Raw genomic sequence first — 21,370 nt, forward strand, 5'->3', positions numbered from 1 at the left:
TAATTAATGTGACAAAACTGATGAACTTGATCCAGTGATAGATGCTTCTCAAAGCCTGATGGTCATTTATACCTCCAGCCCCCCATCACCCCCTGACAACCCCCTGGGGAATCCCAGGGGGTGGTACCAACCACTCTGGGAGCCACTAGGCTAAACCATCTAATTTCTTCTGCCTTTTTGTCCAGGTTCAGACTTTTCTCTCTTCCTTTCTGTGGGAAAGAGAAATTAAGGAGAACCAGAAACCAACAGGAGGCAAAAGGAGGACATTTTGACACCCTGTGGTCAAGAAGGTGATAATCCTGCCTTTGTGGGGATAAGCTAGTGGAGGAGTGTCTTGTGGCTTCTGTTTTTTAAACCACCTTTAAGAAGACAGTTTCCCCCTTTGCCTCTGAGGACCTGGTGATCCCACTGGGGGGGGGGGGCGTCCACAAACCCTGTGAGGTGCCTCAGTGCCCCCTTGCCCAGAGTCAGGTACTGGCGGCGGGGGGGGGGGCAGAGCCGGAGTCTCAGGGAAGAGGCAGGGCAGGCAAAGGAGGGCCCGGGGCTTCCCCGCCCTCACCTGCCCCACTGCCCCCCAAAACCAGTGGGAAGAGCAGAGGCAGCTTCCAGGGAAGCAGAGGTGGGGGAAGATAAATAAGGAGGTGGAGGAGAGGGAATGGCTTCCTGCTGCTGCCAATGAAGGATGTCAAGGAAATAATTTGCTGGAAGCCGACAAGAGTGGCGGAGATAACCCAGTCAGACGGTTGGCATCATCCTCATCCTCATCATCTGTGCCACAGAGTGAGGTATAGCTGCCTAGACACAAGGCTGGTTTGCGTGGGGATTCAGGGCAGTGGAAACTGCCGTGTCAGCTTAGACAATAGTCAGCTGCCTTCCGTGTGCCTTCCTTGGGCTGGGGAGGGCTCTTGACACCCAGGCATGCAGGAGATGATCCCGGGGCAAGACTGGATCGTAGAATCATAGAATTGTAGAGTTGGAAGGGACCTCAAGGGTCATCCAGTCCAATCCCCTGCAATGCACAGTGTCTTTGAACTGTAAGGCTCCTGGGGCAGGGACCTCGCTTTGTGTTGTCCTTCTATAGGACACGGTTGGTGCTTTAGAGTTCAAAGCAGAAGGGCCAAGCGTGGGCAGAGCCAGGATGTAGGTTGGGGGGGCAGGCTTTATGTTGGGGGGGAGCAGAACCGAAGCATCTGTGACATAATTGGTCGGTTAGTATTTTTATTTATTTACTTGATTTAGGGGGCCAGCTGCCCCTCCCTGCCCCCTGGCTGTGCCCATGGGAGCAAGGGCAGTCACAGTCTCCAAGAGAAGGGAGAGCTGGTGCTGTGGGCATCCGTGGGTGGGCGCTTCTTCCACCACCTGGACACCCAGAGCCCCCACTGGTGAAGCGGGGAGGGGTGTCAGTGTCTCGACTTGAAGGTGCTGCTAGAGCGGCTTCCGGTGTGTGTGGGGGGGGGTCCATGCAGGTAATGCCAGGGTCAGACAGGCAGCAAGCAAAGCCCAGGAGGTCTCTGTCCCTGAGCCCCATTTCTAGAGGCAGAGGCTGGCTGGCACCCACAGACCAGGGACCTGAGCCTGGCTGGCATCGTGAGCCTTCTGAAGAAGCAGGTGGCAGGAATCCACTCAGGCTCCTGAAAGCTGTCCTGGTCAGCCAAATGGCTTTCTCAGACTCTGCTCTGGATTGAAGGGACTCTGAATACCTGAGGGAGGGAGGATTTGCCAAGGAAGCGTCTCATTGGCAGAGGGGCCCCACCCCCAGCATCTGCCCCTGTTCTCTCCAGTCAAGAGAGGGCATTGCAGCTGCCCTCAGCCAGAACAGGAGCAAGAGGTGTGGTGAGGAATGCAGCCTGAACCTTTTCGACAGCAAGGCTTATTAAGTGCCGTCCCAAAGCCTGGAAATCTTTAGAAACAATAACCCATAATTCCCCCTGCTGATATAGGAAACCTGGGTCAATTCCATGACTCACAGACTCAGGGGCCAATAAAAGGACCCCCCCCCCCCAGTTTCTGTATTGTTTCATGCAAGCAGGCTGCAGCAAAATTGCAGGAAGGCAGGCTCTTCTCCACAAGTTTCACTTCTTCAGAATCGCCAAATAATGTGTTTGCTTTTTCTAAATGAATGGACTTGTGAGGTCCAGGCTTGTGGCTGAACTGGGGTCACAGGCTAGACAGACCATGGGCCACACTGGAGCAGACTGCAAGCAGGTTTGCTGACAACAAGCCAGCCAAACAAACACACCTCCGCCTTGGCTTTCAGTTCCTTGAAGGTGGATGCTTGCGGTGCAGGAGGAAGAGGATGAAGGCCGAGTGATAAGTGTCCTTTTGCAAGGAAACACCAGTTTCCCTTGCACAAGACTCTAGATGGGAGAAGCCACCAGAAGGTGCAGCCCATCTCCTTCATGCAACGCAGGAAGAAGAAGAAAAAGAGTTTGGATTTGATATCCCGCCTTTTACTCCCCTTCAGGAGTCTCAAAGCGGCTCACATTCTCCTTTCCCTTCCTCCCCCACAACAAACACTCTGTGAGGTGAGTGGGGCTGAGAGACTTCAGAGAAGTGTGACTGGCCCAAGGTCACTCAGCAGATGCATGTGGAGGAGCGGAGACGCGAACCCGGTTACCCAGATTACGAGACTACCGCTCTTAACCACTACACCACACTGGCTCTCAACAGGAGACATCCATCTGCCTATGGGGTGGGAAGGTCAGCCAGGACAGGTCAGCTGTGGGTCCCAGGGGGCAGGTGGGGGGGGAGGCAGAACTCCTTGGGCAGAAGGGGATGCAGGGGTGCCAGGAGGACGGGGCCAGCCCATGATCAGAGAGTGATGCTTCAGGCCTTTTCCCTAGCCATCTCGCTCACTAATTCTGACCCAAAGCAGAGAGAGGCTTTCTTTCTCCAAGGCAAGGGGGGCTTGAACCTTCTTTGGCTACATGCCAGCAGCAATTCCCATGGTTTGAGCTGGGAGAGAAGCGTGTGAGCTCTCTGGGGCTGTGGGGTGCCAAGTCCAGCTTATGAGACCTTTCCCTGCAGAAACCCCACCACCGGCTCCCGTGTCTGGGAGGCAGCATGAAGCCCAGCCTGGACTGTACAGGCCTGGGATGAATAAATGCTGGGAGGCCCCTGTCCTTTGGCCCTCATCTGGCCAGCCAAGCAGGGCTTGCTTTCCCGTCCAGCTTCTCTGCTCCCTCCAGGCCCAGACGCAAGTATGGTCACCTCAGCCCAGGCCCTGTTCTGGCAACTGGTCTGCAGAAGGAGAGCCTTTTCCTGGCATCTGGTGGGACTAGAGGCAGCCGGGCTGTGGCCCTAGGATGTGGAGAGGAAGCAACATGCATACCTTGTCTTTCACTGTGTTTCTTCACTGTTGTTGACACCATGACCCCCAAATGTAATTATCCTGGCACTCGCTCTGGGTCTTAATCATCTTGCAGCTGTTGCCAAAGGATAATCTTCCTCTTAATACCAGACAGCGCACCCCAGTTGCCAGCTTTCGTGTTTGGAAGAGGCTGACTCATATTTGTACCATCCGGATTCTGGGATTTGTAGCATCTGACAAGCTGCATTAGAACTGCCTTACTGGATCAGATCCGCTAGTGCCCACATTCGGTTACAGCTGCACTGGCTGCCTGGCCCCTTCCAAGCCCCGTCCAAAGTACTCTTTATCAGTGGCGTAGCGTGGGTTGTCAGCACCCGGGGCAAGCCAAGTAATTTGCACCCCCTAGCCCGTGGATTTGCGCACCCTAACCCGTGGAGTTGCGCCCCCTAACCCTAACCCCCAGATGTTGCGCCCGGTGCGGCTGGCCCCCCCTGCACCCCCGCTACACCACTGCTCTTTATGGCTCTGATACCTTCTGGAATGCCTCTCCAAATACATATCTGGGTGCCTAAACCTTCATCTGAGGCCCCACTCCTTGTCAGTGGCGTAGCGTGGGGGGTGCCAGGGGTGCCGACCGCACCGGGCGCAACATCTGGGGGGGGCGCGAGTCCAGAGGGAAGGGACAAGTTCCTTCCTCCGCCGGGCTCCCCGCCGCCACCGCCAGCCTTGCGCCCTAGCGCGCGCGCCCCCCGCCGTCGCTGTGGCTGCGCTCCGCTCACTGCTCGCAGGAGGAGCAGCCGCTGCAGCAGCGCCGACGCCGCCACCGACGCCTGGCCGGGCACGGGCAGCCTCTGCACCCTGCCGTCGCCGCCATCCCCTCAGCCCAGCCACAGGCGGCGGCTGCTTCTGCCTCCATCCTCCTCCGGGCAAGCAGCGTTGTTTGCGCAGCAACTCGCAGGTTAGGGGTTGGGGGGGCGCAAATTACTTGCCTTGCCCCGGGTTAGGGGGCACAAATTACTTGCGTTGCCCCGGGTGCTGACAACTCACGCTACGCCGCTGCTCCTTGTGTTTTTAATATCTTGTTGGAAGCTGCCCAGAGTGGCTGGGGAAACCCAGCCAGATGGGCGGGGTATAAATAACAAATTATTATTATTATTATTGAAGGAGAAGAGAAGGGCTTCCTCAGCCACGCCTCCTGCCTGTTTGATGCTCTCCCCGGGGAGGGCCACCTGGCACCGACACTGACATCTTTTTGGTGTCAGGTAAAAACTTACATTTCCCCCCAGGCTGATGATTATCTTTTTGCTGTTGGTGTGCTGCCAAAACTCCCGGCTGCTGTTATGGTTTGTTTGTTTGTTTGTTTGTTTGTTTGTTTGTTTGTTTGAGTATATAAGCAGTGACCCATTTTAGTAAGCTTCTCCTAACCTAGGCTGACACTGAGTCCAACAGCTGAGGGTGCCTCACCTGGGAATCAGCATCCTGAAGTCAGTGGGCTTTTCTGTGAAGCAGATGCACCCAGGACTCCAAACCGACAGCTGCCCCCCACAGCACCTGCCCTCCCCTCCCCCTGACTAATCTAAGCCTCTCCGTCTCCCAGGGGAATCTCATAGAAATGAGCAGGCATCACCAACCTCTCAAGACTTTCTTTGGTCTGGCAGCTGGTTCTCTTCCAGTTGGATTGTGTGCAGAATGCAAGGAGGATTGGCAGCCAGCTCACCTGCCTCCTAAGCCTTCAGCCGTCAGCACTGGGAGGCATCAAAGAACAGTGGCTGACTCAGTGTTGGCAGAAGCGGAGAGGCTGGGAGCTCAGTCTTGCCTGCCCTCTGTTCTTCTAAATCTGGCAAGTCGCCCTCCAGGAAGGGATCTGAAAGTCATCCAGGCTCCGGAAGGGGCTGGCAAAAACGGAGACCCTCAGGTCGAAGCAAAGGCCAAGTTCCGTAGAGATGCATGGTTTTAGCCTTCCACCTTGCATATGTTGCACAATGGAAAAGAGACACACTGAAAGCCTCATAGTGTCAACACACATTTAGTATTCCTCACCCTCTGCTAACACTTTTGCATGTGGTCCTTTGCATTGACCCTGGACTTCTTGCCCTACTGCGTGCAAAGGTTAAGTCTCTTTTGCAAGTCAGAGAGGCTTTTAGGACAAAGCGTTCCAGGGCAACACTTGGAAGGAAAAGGTAAGTTGAGCTTTATGCCCCTCGCCCAGGACAACACTGGGCTTCCCCAGGCACTTCTGATCTCGTTTAATTTGATGATGTAGAAGGCTAAAGGCTATCTTTCTGGGGAGGGGGGCCCTGGGGGATGTGCACATCCAGGTGCCCATCAGAAGACAGACCAGCAGAAAGGCCAGAGGGCTGGGGGGGGGGGCTGTGAGGCTACAGAACTTGTGCTGCTGAAGAGGAGGTCACGTCAAGCCCAACCGCCTAAATTGGTGGGTCCTTGGGAAGTCTGAAACATCAGTCCTAATCCTGGCTCTCAAATGGCTCCTGGTCCCTAGGGCCACACTCTGCCTCCCCAGTCAGAGGCAGCCGGGCTTCTGGTCCCAAGAAGCTGGAAATGGCAGGAGGGGAGAGTTGCTGCTGCTGCTGCTGCTGGGCTCCCCATTGGGCGTCTGGCTGGCATTGTGAGAAGGGGATGCTGGACTAGACGGGCTCCGCTGGGCCTGATCCAGCAGCCACGCTCTTCTCATGTTCCTGACCACTTAGCGAAAAGGCCCATTTTAAAGTGCCATGGGGAGGACTTAGGAATGAAGCAAAGTTTTCCTGCACTTAAGCCTAAGTTGTTTATATACATAATTCTTTGATAGCCAAATTGTAGTCTTTTGTCATTTTTTAATTTATTGGCAAGTTCTGTATTTTCCAGTGCTGTCCGTTGTAAGCTGCTTTGGGCACAGCCAGTGCTGGATTTACGGATAAGCTAATCAAGCTCTAGCTTAGGGCCCCACTCTCTTGGGCCCCCCCAAAAAAATGTAAAGGAAAAATAACTGGACGCACATTTCCAAAATATAAGATAAAAAACAAATAAAATCAAACCTCCATACAGAAACCGTGTTCTGTAGGCTCCTGTGATGGACATATTTTGTCATGTGCAAATGGCTTGAGATGCCTGTGAGGTCCATCAGTGACCATATGGCATATATTGAACCCATAAAACAGCGACCATTTGTTGTTGACAAAGGACGGCTAGACACAGAAAGGCCCCCCTGACCTTCAGGAGCTGAGGGCCACATCCCACCTCAATCCGGCCCTGCTCGACCGAGGGGGCGCAAGCTCCGGGAGGGAAGCGGGCGGGCAGAGAGACCCCGCGGAGCCTCCGTCGGGGGCCGCGTCTCCAGAGAGCGGGCGGCGGAGGGACCCGGGGGCGGGCGGGAGGGCGGGCGGCGAGGCCCCGCCCCTGGCGGCCGGAGGAAGGAAGGGGCGGGCTCTGGCCGCGCGGAGGGCCAATGGGCAGCCTCCCCGGCCGCCGGGCCCCGCGCATTGGCTGGCGGCGCCGGCGCCTGCTGGGGCGGCCGGGCTGGGTCGCATCCCGCCGCCCAGGCAAGATGGCGGCGGCGGCGGCGTCTGAGGAGGCGGCAGCGGCGGCAGCGGGAGGCGGCGGTGCCGGGCGGGGATGAGCCCCGGCGCCCTCGCGCCCCCCCAGGCCGCCCTCGCGCGCCTCGCCATGGCCCGCCTGGCCGACTACTTCGTGGTGGTGGCCTTCGCGCACGGGAAGCGCGGTGAGTCGGGGGGGGGAGGGGGAGGGAGCCGAGGCCCCGCCGGGCCCCGAGCAGACCGGCCCGCCAGGCTCCCGGGGCGCCCCAAGACCGGCGGGGAGGCCGCCGCGCTCCCTCGGCCCCGTCGGAGAGGCTGCCCGGGGCCGCCGGGCGGGGGCGGAAGGGCCTGCGCCGCGCCGCGCACCCGGGGACGGAAGCGGCAGGCTCGGCACCTCCGCGCCGCCCTCTCCGGCCAACGAAGGCAAGCCGGCTGCCCGTCTCCCGGGCCGGGGGGTTGGTTTGCGCGGCCCGCCGGACGGGGCCCCCCCGGGGCGGCAGCTGCACGCAGGTGCACGTGAGAATGCGAGGTTGGCAGGTGCAGCGCCCACGTGGGAGCCCGCGCCGGATGCAGATCCCCCCGAGCAGCTCCCGCTGCGAGCCCGCGCGCATGTTTGGCTGGGAAGGGGCTGAGCGGCGGGCGAGGGGGAGATGCTCGGGGCAGGGATGGCGGAGCCCCAGTTCCGGCCAAGGGGGCTTGGGGTCCCGGCTGGGCGCTGCATCTCTGCTTCCTGGTCCCTGAGTCACCCGGTGGATCCTGGCCCGAGAAAGGCAGGTCTCTGCACGTCGAGCAGGTGAACCTGCTGCTTCTCTCTCTTGGGCTCCCCTCCTCTCGGCGGCCTCTCGCTGCCTCTCTCAGGTCTCTTGGCCCGTTTCCGCCTCGAGAATGCACTGAGTGGCAGCTGCAGAGGAGGGCTTTTCGCATTTAGGGTTCTGTTGCTGAAACTGCCTTGAGAGTTAGACGGAGGGGGGTTTTTGTTGGGTTATTTTGGGCAACAGTCTCCTCCCACACGCCTGTTTCCTACCATAGAAAACGGGTTTCGTCCTCTTCGGTCTTTCTGTGGCACAATGATGTTTGACAGCTCCTTTTTGGAGGTATTCAAGGAAAGACTGAATCGACACCTTTCAGGGATGCTTCAGGTAGAGAGTCTGGCATTTCAGAGAGAAGGGCCTTGAGGGGGCCATTCATTGCAACACATTTCCTTAGCAGGCTATCTTCTAGCTAAAACTTGATGTTTCAGCCTTCTCCCACCTTCCTCTGGAAGCTTCCAAGGAAATATTTAAGTCAATCTTTTACATTGCAAGTCATACGTTTCTTAAACAGTTGCTATGGCAATTAAATAGTAGTTACTAAGTACATTATTCAGCTGTGATTGCTGCTTTGGAGGGGATTGTAGATGATCCTTGGGGGTCCTTTCCAAGTCTATAATTCTGTGGAGCCTTTATAACATCTAGGAGTTTTATCCAGAGTCACTTGTATAAAGTTGGCTGTTTATTTTGAAATCAGTATTACAAAAAAACCCAAGTGCCGTATTTTTTGCTCTATAAGACTCACTTTTTCCCTCCTAAAAAGTAAGGGGAAATGTGTGTGCGTCTTATGGAGCGAATGCAGGCTGTGTAGCTATCCCAGAAGCCAGAACAGCGAGAGGGATTGCTGCTTTCACTGCGCAGTGATCCCTCTTGCTGTTCTGGCTTCTGAGATTCAGAACATTTTTTTTCTTGTTTTCCTCCTCCAAAAACTAGGTGCGTCTTGTGGTCTGGTGCGTCTTATAGAGCGAAAAATATGGTAAATAAAACCCATTCAAATTCTCCATAACGTAAGCCACTCCAGCCTCAATCCAGCAGATGGGACAAAAATTACTCATGCAGCCCACGTGTGTTTTGCTCTATAGATATGTGTTAAGAAAGGGGAGCAATTGTGAAATCAAGGATTTCTGTTTGTCTCTTGATACCCACGCAAGGACTTGCTGCAAGATCACTCACTGGAAGGCTGTCCAGAAATAAGAGCTGGTACTCACTGGCAGGAAAGAGAGAGATGTGGTAGATGTGTGTGCTATTTGGCTGCCATTGGCTGCCAATGTCTAAATAGTCACAGTTTGCACATGGCATGGCATGTTTATGATGCTTGACTTCAAAAAGTTTCCTCTTTTTGCCTCCATTTTTTTTTACTTAGATAAACAGATTCCATGGAAATGGATTCATTTGTAAGAGATGGACAGTTCAAGGGTTTGCTGATCTGCTTTTAGTCACAATTCAACACATTGGCCGTTACTTTTATAGAATTGTGCGGCTGAGGTTTGGGAACAATTGGGGGTCTGCCTTCTCTGTGAGATCAGGAGGAAGCCCATCTCTGGGTCCCGCCTGGAAGGGGGCCTGCTGCTCAGTGGCTGCACCTTGATAATGGGGCTCCTTGACCCTGACAGTATGGCCGATCCCTCCCTTGCGAGGAATGGTTGAGGGAGATGGGTATGGAAAAGAGGAGACTGAGAGGAGATAGGGTAGCCACCTTCCAGTATCTGATGGGGCGTCACATGGAAGATGGAGGCAGCATGTTTTCTCCTGCTCTGGAAGTGCCAGGATCCAAGTGAATGACAGGCTTCAAGTGACAGGAAAGGAGATTCTGACTAAACAACAGGAAGAACTTTCTGACAGTAGGAGCTATTCAGCAGTGGAAAGGATTCCCTTAGTAGATCGTGCTCTCTCCTTCCTTGGAGGTTTTTAAGAAGAGGTTGGATGGCCACCAGTAACCCAGTTTTCAGGCGCCATGTGGCACCTAAATTGTATACCTGGCTTTCTAACACTGATCTACACCAGTTCCCAATTTGTTACGGGGCCACGTTCAAGGTGTTGCTATGGGTATATAAAGCCCTTAACAGAACAGCAATATATTCCCCAGAAAACTTTAATGGTTTAGTTAAGCATGCTATCACTGAGTAAATTTTCATTTAATTATACACATCAAATTTAGATCCGCCCCCAATATTTCCCCAGATTATTATAAGCTCTAGCCTTATTTCAGACATCATGATATATTGAGATATCACAATGTTTAGCTGGCAATATGTCATGATATTGAAAACCAGATATCGCCCAGCCCTAGAGTAGATGTGATCTTGTGGATGTAATCTTAGAGCCTCTGTCTATAACAGGGGTAGGCAACCTAAGCCCCATGGGCCGGATGTGGCCCAATTGCCTTCTCAATCTGGCCTGCGGACAGTCTGGGAATCAGCATGTTTTTACATGAGTAGAATGTGCCCTTTTATTTAAAATGCATCTCTGGGTTATTTGTGGGGCCTGCCTAGTGTTTTTACATGAGTAGAATGTGTGCTTTTATTTAAAAGGCATCTCTGGGTTATTTGTGGGGTATAGGAATTCGTCGTCGTCCCCCCCCGCTATAGTCTGGCCCACCACATGGTCTGAGGGATGGTGGACCGGCCCACGGCTGAAAAAGGTTGCTGACCCCTGGTCTATAATCTTTGAGAATTCTTGGAAACTGGAGGCAGGCAAATGTTGTCCTTATCTTCAAAAAGGGGGAAATAGAAGATCCAGGTAACTACTGACTGGTGAGCTTGCCAATGATATTAGGAAAGTTTCTGGAACAGATTATTATAAAGATGGTCTGTGAGCACCTAGAAAGGATGCTGTGATTACTCAGCATGGGGTTCTCAAAAAACCAGTTATGCCAAACCAGTCTCATTATTTTTTGATGGAGTTGCAAGCTTGGTGGATCAGGGAAATGCTGTGGGTGTAGTGTGTCTCGATTTCAGTAAGGCTTTTGACAAAGTCCCCCATGATATTCTTGTGGCGAAGCTGGTAAAATCTGGGCTGGACGAAGTAACTGTTTGTAGCTGGTTGCCTGCCCAAAGAGTGGTCACTAATGATTCCTCATCATCCTGGAAAAAGTTGGGTGCCAAAGGTTTCTTTCCTGGGCCTGTTGTTCTAAGCAGGGTTCGAAATTACCAGGGCTCCAGGTGCATTTTGCATCTAAAGGTTCTCCATTTGCGAGCACCTCCAAAAGTCCGGGCGCCATTTTTTGCGCCTGGTTGACACTCAAAGATTACTGAAATGTATGTGCTTTGAAGGCTCGAAGTATATGTTAAAAGGATAGACTATATGTTATGGAGTTTTAAAATAAAGAGTAGAGTGTTTAGAAAACGGGAAGTATGGTGTCAATATTTTTCAACACCGTTAAGCATGTATTAACAATTTCTGCTATAAATGTGATATTAACAATGTGCCACTTATGTGAATTGCATATTAATTCATGCTTATCAAAATAATAAATAATAGTGTTGCTGACCCCCGCAGATTCTGTTTTGGTGCCCATAAACCAGGTCCCAGAAGCCATTTGCCTCCTAACTTTTCTATCCCAGTGATTGTAAAGGTTTTGGATGAAGGAATTGAGGTGATGCTCATATTTGCAGATGACACCAAACTGGGAGGGGCAGAAGACAGAATCCGGATTCACGAGGACCGTAACAGATTGGAAAACTTGAATTTCAATAGGCTGCTGTACTTAGACAGGAAGAACCAACTGCACAAATATAACATGGGGGACACATGGCTTGCCAGTAGTATGTGTGAAAAGGACCTAGGGATCTTAGTGGACCACCAGCTTAACACGAGTCAACAGTGTGATGCAGCAGCGAAAAAAAGCTAAAACAATTCTAGGCTGCATCAACAGAAGTCTAGTGTCCAGATCAAGGGAAGTAATAGTACCACTCTATTCTGCCTTAGTCACACCACACCTGGAGTACTACTGTGTCCAGTTCTGGGCACCACAATTTGAGAAGCATATTGACAATCTGGAATGTGCAGTGGAGGGTCTGGGAGCCGCCTTAGGAGGAACAGTTGATGGAGTTGGGTATGTTTAGCCCGGAAAAGGGGAAACGTGAGAGGAGATACGATAGCCATTTTCAAATATCTAAATATGGAAGGTGGAACAAGCTTGTTTTTTAATGTTCTGGAGGGGAGGACCAGAACCAATGGATTCAGGTTACACGAAAGGCAATTTCAAGTGAACACCAGAAAGACCTGGGACAGTAGGAACTGTTTGGCAGTGGAATGGTCTCCCTTGGGAGGTGGGGGACTCCTCTTCCTTGAAGGTTTTTAAGCAGAAGTTGGGTGGCCATCTGTCATGGGGGCTTTAGCTGAGATTCCTGCACTGCAAGGGGTTGGACTAGATGGCCCTTGGGATCCCATCCAACTCTACAGTACTGTGATTGTAGACATTTACCGTACATTCTCGTATTCAGATTTAATTTTAAAACTAGTTATTTTTAGAGACGCTTAATATCATTGGAAGTATATAATTTAAATAAAATTATTAGGGTTTTTGTTTTTTTACAAAACTGTACTTGCTTATTCATAACTGCCCTGATGCCACCCTTTTTAAATATGTAAATGACTCTTGTAGTTGGCATTTTATGAAGGTCTGACATCAGGGAGCCTTTTGCTGTGGAGGCTTCATGCCCTTTGCCTGTGTCTGGTGGTGTGAGCCTCAAGGAATTAGCAGCCCTTTGGCTCCTCACCTGTGGAATAATTCAGGAAAGGCTGCCTTGGCCAGAGGCTTTGGTGAAACCAGCCTATGGAGCGCCAGGCCAAGTCTTCCGCCCAGGCTGTCTCCCTCGTGGGGTGGTGGGCTTGCTGGCATTATTCCTGCCCATAGCCACCCCTTCATTCCTGAATTCTGATCCCCTCTTCCACCACATTGCTTTCTGCAGCATGTTCTGTTCTCTGCCCATAATGTTCCCGCGGCATTTATCCAAACTCCCCCACTTTCCTGGTCTGAGGGAAAATAACAGGAGTAGCTCCTGGAAGCCACTGGCTCCTGTCTCTTTGGTTCTTCCTCCTTGCCCACCCTGCCCTTTACTGGAGCATCCATGAGCTTGCCAGCTCTGGCAGTTTCGACTCCTGCAGCTTTTCCCAAGGCTTTTGTCCAGTGCTTTTTCCAAGTACACTTCGCATCACATCACATTATGCTTGTAATCCACAGCCTGGTACGTAGGAGGGCTTTATTTCGTGGGGCAGGGCAGCCTTTGAGATGGCAACTGTTCTATGGTATGTGTTTCTGATAGTAACTAGATCAGGGGTCAGCAACCGAAGGCCCATGGGCCGGAAGCGGCCTGCAGAGGTTGTTTGACCGGCCCACAAGCTGCCCCCGAACTGAGTTGCCTGCTCACGCACTGCACTAAACTGGCACAGTGTGGTGTGGGGACCCGCTTCTGTGGTGTTGGAAATTGCAGTGCATGCACTTATGATCCTGCCCATGGAGGGATCTCCGCGGGAAGATAAACCTTGCTGACCCCTGAACTAGATTGAGGCTGAAGGTGTTGATAGAGGATGCACACTTCAAGGTTTTTCCCCCCTCCTTGTTGGCTAATCAAGCAACTTCTTGATGGGGCTCTGGCAGACAGAGCTTGCTTCCCGCCCCAATGAATTGGCAGCCCCCCACTTGTCCCAGGGGCCGGAGCACTGGGCATCAGGCCACCTCTTGTGCAGATGCCTGGATATGTGGCTGTTCTGCACCAGGCAAAGGGGCACAGGGAATCTTCCCCTGGGGGCACCCGGGCCGTAGACTTCCAAGGGGTGGGGTGGGGGGAGGCCTCAGTGTTGCTCTGACTCAGAGCGGGCTTTTGTACATTGAATGGAGCTGTGCCAAAGCAGCCACGTCTCTCTTTGGAAGAGCTGCCTTGTGGTTGAGGTTTGGCCTGCACTGTGTGGGAGTTTCTTAGTCAAATGTGTTCAATATGAGCATTTGGAGAAAAATGTCCTGCCTGTGTGTTCCTTACAGGGCTAGAGACCACGGTAGCCTGACTGCCTGGGAGCCTCAGCTCTCTGGAACCCGCTTGATCGCCAGATGTGCAGCCAGTTGCCCATTCCGCAGCAAGAGCTTGCTGGCCATTCAGAGTGGAGGGACTCGCCATGGCTCATAAGCCCAGGGTGTGTCCATGGGGAAGGGCAGGGGAGTGGCCGTCTGGCCAGGTGCCTGGCCTGAGCGTTCTGGAAAAGCGGAGCAGAAGGATCGGTTTGCAGCAGGCAGAGACGGAACTGGAGGGCTCTGCAGAGAGTTAGTCTGAGATCTGGTGCTGATCAGTGGTTCCCATGAAGTGCGACATTTCCAAAGTTCCGGGATGATGTGGATCCAGTGTGGGGTTGCCAGCAGACCCTTGGGGGAAGCACTTAAACATTCCAAAATGGCTTTCATAAGCCGGTGGACCACAGGCCAGTGAAGTCTGATGGGCTGAGGCTGGTGCTCTCTGCCTGGTGCCTCAGCGCTTGCAGCTGCAGTCTCCGTGGCCTGAATCACAAGCAGCCTTCATGGGCAATTCTTCCTGTGCCACACAGTCAGGAGATGGCCTGGGCTTCCCTCCTCCTAGTGTCCTGATTTCTGCCAATTCTTGTGTCTCCTGCTGACTCTATGATTCTATGGATGGCCTTCTGTCATGGATACTTTAGCTGAGATTCTTGCATTGCAGGGGTTGGACTAGATGACCCTTAGGGTCCCTTCCAACTCTACTATTCTATGATAATACACAAGGCCAGTGTCATTTTGGGTTGTATTATCAGGAATACTTTCCCAGTGGACAATGCTGCTTCTCAGTGCTCGTGCAGTTGGCCCTTTGGTAAACAGAGGCCAGATCAGCCTCCCTGACCCTGGACCTCTGTGTGCCCTTTCCCTGGGCATCAAGAGTCCTCTGACTCCATCTCTTCAGAGGTGCAAGTCAGCTCCTCTGATGCTCCTGCTAGTCTGGCTTGTATATGGCCTTGTGGGATGTCCTGGCGCTCACCCTAAATACCTTGCTGGGATGTCTTGCAAGGATGGGTCCAGGAGGCGCTGTGTTGAGGTGGCTTCAGCTGTTCTTGGAGGGCAGATCCCAGAAGGTGGTGATGGTCGTTTGCTTATGGGATGCTGCACATTTCCACCTCGTTCTGCACTTGCTGATTGGTGTCAGGTGCCATAAGAAAGCTGCAGAGATAGCGCAGGATAGTATGCACCCCAGAAACGATCTCTTTCAGCTTCTGCCTTCGGGAAGAAGGTATAGGGTTATAAAGACCAGGACTAGCTACCCAAATGCAATTCTGGTTCTGAACACAGTATAAGGAGTCTCTATAGTATATTGTACTGTATTATAAAATGGGGTTTCAGAGTTTTTAGGGGTTGTTGAATGTCTTATGTAGATTTTTCAATTTCATTATTCTGTATGGGACAATGACAATAAAGAGATCATATCGTATTGTATGTTCCTGAGGTGTAGTGGAACCCCTGAATGATCTGGGAGCTGTGGGAGGTGGGGCGTGGGTGAGAAACAGGAATCCAATCCAGATTAGGGGGGAATGCTGTTAGCTGGAGATGGGGGGGGGCAGGTGATCTTGGATTGGGAAGGTGGCCTGTCTCCCTCTGAGTCCTGAGACTTACAGCTGGCAGAGCCTCTTCTTTGGAATGCTCTTGTCTTGGTTAAGGTTGCTTTTCTTTCTTTCTTTCTTTTTAAATATAATTTTTATTATTTTTTCATTAATAACACTCACATATGGGCCACATTATTACAATATCAAATCATGCCAAATCATAGTATAATTTATAAAGCCAATTATACATTCCAAATTAAACAATTTGGGTGACTTCCCGTGTTCTGATCATTCAGAGATAATTATTCCTAAATCCTGCGCATAATCTCATATATAATCCAAACACAGCAATTCTGATCTTGATCCTTCTATTTTTGCAGCCGCTGGTGTAATGGTTGCTTTTCATGCTAGTCCCTCTGCTAGTGTGTAAAGAAGCAGCCGCTCACATTGCAGGCGACTACTATGTGCAGTGTGATTTTGTGATAGCTGTGCTCTTGTCTGATGGTTGGTTTGCCATCTGAGTAACACACACACACAAAAGTGTAGACAGAACAGGATTGGGTCATGACGTAGATGACAACTCGGAAGTCCTGGCTGCCTCTGTCCCTGATCCTGCCTCATCTGCATCAGCAACCTGGGTGCTCCTTGTGGTCGCAACACAATTTCACAATTTTCTAGTAGTAGCCCCCGCCCTAAGGGAGGTGTGGTGCTTCCAGCTGGGTGGAGGTTTGGCTTCCTTATACCCCGTGTTAGAAACTCAGATGTATAAGCTAGTTACCAAATGGCACCTTAAACCTAGGTTGCCGTCACCACAATAGAAGGTCCAGGCGCCATTCTCTCCCCCTCCCCCAGTGGGATTTAGTAGTAGTAGTAATAGTAGTATTTTTCATTTCATTTCTATGAAAAAATCTCAAAGCGGTTTACAACACATTAAAACCCCAAACAAAACAATCCAGAATTAAACAAATTCAAGCTTCAAGGGAAATATTTCAGATCCTTCTTTGACATTTTGCTTGTATTTATCTACTTAATATATATACAGTAGCTGCCCCATAACAGAAGCAGTGTTTGGAATTAGCCAGGCTCCAGGCACATTTTGCACCTGGCTTTCAGCCACTTGTGGTGCCTGACATTTCCACCATCTAGAGGTGCCTGCCTGCGGGTCACTGGATTCTAGACTGTTTTCACACACTCATCCCCTATCCTGTAGAATTCTATCAGTTATATTTTATCTGCACAATCTGAATGAATTTCTGGAACCAAAATGCTTTTTCTGTGCAGCCTGAGCAGGAGCAGTCACCATTAAGAAAAAGAAGTCGGAATCGGCCAATATATATATGCAGACTGTCCCTGGATCAAATGACTTTTCTTCTTTCAGTTCTCAAAGCTCTTAACCTAGCTCAAGGTTGTCCTCTGAAGTAGCTAGATCTTTAACGGATAACCAATCACAGTCAGTCCATCATTTGGAAAACTAGAGCCATCTTGCCAAAAAATGGCAACTAGGCACCCCATTTTGGTGCCTGAAACCTTGGCATAAGGAGCCATTAGGCGTACAGTGGTGCCCTGCAAGACGAATGCCTCGCAAGACGAAAAACTCGCTAGACAAAAGGGTTTTGCGGTTTTTGAGCTGCTTCGCAAGACGAATTTCCCTATGGGCTTGCTTTGCAAGATGAAAACGTCTTGCGCTTTTTGCAAGTTTGTTTCCTTTTTCTTAACACCGTTAATACAGTTGCGACTTGACTTCGAGGAGCAACTCATAGAACGAGGTGTGGTAGCCTTTTTTGAGGTTTTTGGCGATTTTTGAAGCTTTTCCAAAACTTTTCCGACACCGTGCTTTGCAAGACGAAAAATTCGCTAGACGAAAAAACTCGCAGAATGAATTAATTTCGTCTTGCGAGGCACCACTGTATCTGAGTTTCTAACACTGAGCAGAAGTATTCCAGGAAGCCAGTGTGGTGGCATGGTTAAAGTGTTTGATTGGGACCTGGGAGATCAGAGTTCAAATCCACATCCAGTCATGAAGCTGACTGAGTGACTCTGGGCCAGTCACGGCCTCTTAATCCTTGCAACGACCCTGTGGGGTAGGTTCACCGAGGAGCGAGGGAAGCATGTCTTCCTTGGAGAAAAAGGCGGGATCTCAATGCTTCCCTGCTTAAGAAATCCGGAGGGGCCAACCAGATGGAGATGCCGGTTGCCAGCCTGGCACCCAGAGATTTCCTTGTGGTCGCAGTTGGGGAATTTTGAACACTGCTCCTGCACCACCCCCCCCCACCATCTCCTCCTCCTCAGTGATTTGCTGCAGAAAGCCAGCGATGAGCAGGGGGCAGCTCCTTCCTCCTGGAGGCCTCTGTCTTGGGCTGAGCTGGTCCATCCAGCTCAGTATTTGCTACACTGACTGGCAGCAGTGGCTCTCCAGGGTTCCAGGCTCATGGTTTTCTTTCCCAGCCTGCCTGGAGCTGCTGTCAGGGGTTGAACCCGGGACCTTCTGCTCTTCAATCTCTGGACCCTTAAACCTTGTTTTCTCTTGTGCTTCCTGGCCGACCTGCAGCCCCAGGAGTGGTGCTGCTCTGGGGGCCCCTCATTCCTCTGCTGGAGGCGGCAGACCTGCCTCTAGGCTGAGCTGGTGTCAGTCTTGCCGCGCTGCTTGCCTGGCGCTGCCTGTCTTGCGGGGAGCAGGACGCTCAGGAAGCCGAATGGTTTTTGAGGCAGGCTTGGCGCATCAGTTTCTTCCTTATATAGAAGCAAGATTTCGTACCTCCCTGGGCTGCGGTAATTGTGACTCACTTGGGATCTCAAGGGCTGCATTTTGGAAGGTCTGGATGCAAAAAGGGGTTTGGTTGCAGGTTCAGGAATTAGTTGTCAACTTTTTCAGCCTTGGCGCCGGCCTTTAGCCTCAACTGGCAACGCAGGACCCCCTCTTGACCTCAGGTGCCTGTTTTTATTCTTTCTCCCTCTGCCCGTGCATCTGCTCTTGGAGAAAAATACTAGAAAATATCTACACCACCCCAGTGAAGGGAAGGATCTTAGTGGAGAGCACTTGCGTTGCATGCAAAAGGCCCCGGGTGCAGTTTCAGTCAGCTCAGGCTGGGAAAGGCTTACTTCCTGCCAGCCAGTCTCTTTGGGCCAGTAGCCTCACTTGCTATAAGGGAAGCTCCCATGTCACAGGAAGGGGGATCCATGAGGTGAAGGCCGGCGCTTTAGGAGGATGTTGTGGTGAGCTTCCTGTCAAACCTGTGTGCCAACAGAATACCCCTTCCCCGTGTCTGCATTCAGGGAAGTTTGAAGAGGTGAAACTGTGGCCCACTTCCTCACTTGCACAGTGATTTTGACAAGGGTCTTCAGAGTCATGTGCACATGAGAGAAAGGGACTTGGCCATTCTGGGACGGGGAGCCCTTTTTAGGTTCACAAAGTCTGCGTGCCATTATGGGCCATCTTCTGAGTGCTGCCGTGGGTGAGGCCAGAAGGGAGCAGAGCAGTGGATGTGTGACCCTGACCTTGGAATAGGAGGTTGCATTCTGGCCATGCAAAAGGTGGAGGTTTCCACACAGGTGAACACACCGTGTGTATCTCCAATCTCTTTCCAGGCAATGAGAGTTAGACCTTTTCCTGCCAGGCAAAGTCACTCCAGGAGGGTAGAGCTTGTGGGAGGGAATATGACTTGTGGACAGCCCTGAGGGCCAGATGGAGAGGCCTGGAGGGCCATATATACAGGGCCCTGCTCTATACTCTGCTTAGAAAGCTGATCCTGCAGGCTCTGTGAGACCTGAATGGATGCTGTGGGGGTGGAAGGAAAGCACTTCATGGTCCCCAGCTGCAGGGTTGTTCCATGTTTCTATTGTGTTACGTGAGCTTCGGAGAGCCTGGAAGGCCCGAGTCTCCAGCGCTTTCTCTGGCAAGGGCTCCCCCTCTGATCTGTTTAGCATCTTGGAGAGTTGCAGCACGTTCAGCCCAGCTGCATCACTTGGGGGCCCTAAGATCACAGCTGGGGAGGGCGGGTGCTGCTGGGATGGGAGGGCTCCAGGGTCAGTTGCATATTGAGCTGGCAGAAGGACCAGTGGCAAAGTTTGTGTTTCTTTAAAAATTATTTTTATTAAAGATTTTCTTGGTTTACAAAACTGCCTTGTCTCTTTTTTTCAGGTTGTACAGTCTGTCTTACAAATCGGTTTCATTTGTTGTAAGACTTTATTGTTGGAGAAGAAGTGGGGGAGAGGAGGAGTTGGGGAGGCTTATATTCTTTTGCATAGTGTCCTTGTGGGGTTTTGTGTCAGTATCAACTGGGGAGGTTCTCTTTATGTTTATTACATTTCCCTGGTAGTGAGTGGTATTGGGGGGCAGGTTGTTTGTGGTTGTCTGCAATGGGGTTTGTTGCATCTGTGAGGGGGTGGGAGCGCTTGTTGGGTCAGGTAAGCCAGACTGATTCGTATGCTGCCAGTGGATTCTTCTTGTTGCCTTGTTGGGCGGGGCCAGTGGGGAAGTTGACTGCTAGCCCACGTGATGGGTGTCTGCTATGTTGCCTGGTCCTTAAGTCACTTATTTAAAGACTGTGTGTGTGCTTTGTCTTACAAGAGAATAAATAAGAGAAGAGTAACTCAAAGGAGGGAGGTAACTGGGTTGCATAGTATATAGCAGGTAGATCACCAGTGGATCGCTGGCTGCCCCCAAAGAAGCTCAACAACTTTGGCTCCCCTAAAAAAAAAGCCCAACATTTTAGCCCTGCACCCCCCCCAAAAATAGGGCTTTCCGTCTTCCTAAAACTTTGACCTGAACCCCCCAAAAGGGGGTAGATCACCGCCAGTTTTTAACTCTGAGTAGATTGCAGTCTCTTGGGAGTTGGCGACCCCTGGTATATACCGTATTTTTCGCCCTATAGGGCGCACTTTTCCCCTCCAAAAATGAAGGGGAAATGTGTGTGCGTCCTATGGGGCGAATGCAGGCTTTCGCTGAAGCCTGGAGAGCAAGAGGGGTCGGTGCGCACCGACCCCTCTCGCTCTCCAGGCTTCAGGAAGCTATCCGCAAGCCTTGCAAGCTCGGGGGATAGTGGGGAGGCGGAGCGCCGCCACCCCGCTATTCCCCGACCTGATCTGGAGGCTGGCGGGGGGGGGGAAGCAAGCTTTCTTCTCCCCATCGCCAGCCCCATAAGCTCGGGGGATAGCGGGGATCCCCGACCTGATCTGAAGGCTGGAGGGGGAGGGGAGAGGCAAGCTAACTTCTCTCCCCCCCCCCCGCCAGCCCCACAAGCTCGGGGGATAGTGGGGAGGCGGAGCGCCGCCACCCCGCTATTCTCCGACCTGATCTGAAGGCTGGCGGGGGGGGGGGAGAAGCAAGCTTACTTCTCCCCCCCCAGCCCCACAAGCTCGGGGGATAGTGGGGAGGCGGAGCACCGCCACCCTGCTATTCCCCGACCTGATCTGGAGGCTGGCGGGGGGGGAGAAGCAAGCTTGCTTCTCCCCATCGCCAGCCCCATAAGCTCGGGGGACAGTGGGGCAAGCCGCTGCCCCACGGAGGCTAGAGAGGCTGTCCCTGAAGGCAGAAGAGGGAGACGGAGCGCTCCGTCTCCCTCTTCTAGCTTGGGGATGGCTGCACAAATCTGGGGGGGAAATAAAATTTTTTTCCTTGATTTCCCCCCCCCCAAAAAAAGCTAGGTGCGTCCTATGGGCCGGTGCGTCCTATAGGGCGAAAAATACGGTAGATTAGTAACCAAATTCCTAGACTTACCATAGACTTACTTTAGGCTACGAGCTCCTGCCTCCAGGCAAGGATGCCTCAAGGGGAACTGCAGAACCATGGTTTCAGTTCACATGGTCAGACAATCCGGGGGTCAAGAATGCCGAGGTCCCATCATCCCTAGCTAACAGGACCAGTGGTCAGGGATGATGGGAATTGTAGTCCCAAAACAGCTGGAGGGCCAAGTTTGGCCATGCCTGGTTAAACTAACCACAGTTAATGTTAACCACAGTTTATCAGGCTGGATGATACAACAGACCATGGTTAGCAAGACGCAGGAGGGAAGGAGGGGGCCTGACACTCCGTGTGGCTCATTCTATGCTAGATGTGTTGCTTAGATGGAGCCTTGGTGTTAGTCAGCCTATGAACTGTGAAATCAGGGCCACTCCTCGTGTGTTTTGTGTTGGCCCTGCACCAAGAGGGTCATGCTAAGGTGAGGAAGGGCTGCAGCTCA

At 52.1% G+C, this 21,370-nt stretch overlaps 1 protein-coding gene across 7 annotated transcripts in view; it reads left to right on the forward strand.

The window, feature by feature from the left end:
* Positions 1 to 6,874: 6,874 nt before the first annotated feature.
* Positions 6,875 to 21,370, forward strand: part of SBF1 (SET binding factor 1) — a 47,037-nt gene continuing 32,541 nt past the window's right edge. For 4 of the 7 annotated variants that reach the window (XM_083460904.1, XM_083460900.1, XM_083460903.1 and 1 more), the window contains exon 1: positions 6,876 to 7,028. In XM_083460904.1, the coding sequence (XP_083317030.1) occupies positions 6,923 to 7,028 (106 nt within the window). In that variant the 5' untranslated portion in view covers positions 6,876 to 6,922. Of the gene's footprint in view, positions 7,029 to 21,370 lie in introns of all 7 variants that reach the window. The other 3 variants (XM_083460899.1, XM_083460901.1, XM_083460902.1) reach the window with 1 other exon arrangement.

Source organism: Podarcis liolepis (genome assembly GCF_965112155.1).
Source record: "Podarcis liolepis genome assembly, chromosome: 10".
In the NCBI taxonomy this organism is placed as follows: domain Eukaryota; kingdom Metazoa; phylum Chordata; class Lepidosauria; order Squamata; family Lacertidae; genus Podarcis; species Podarcis liolepis.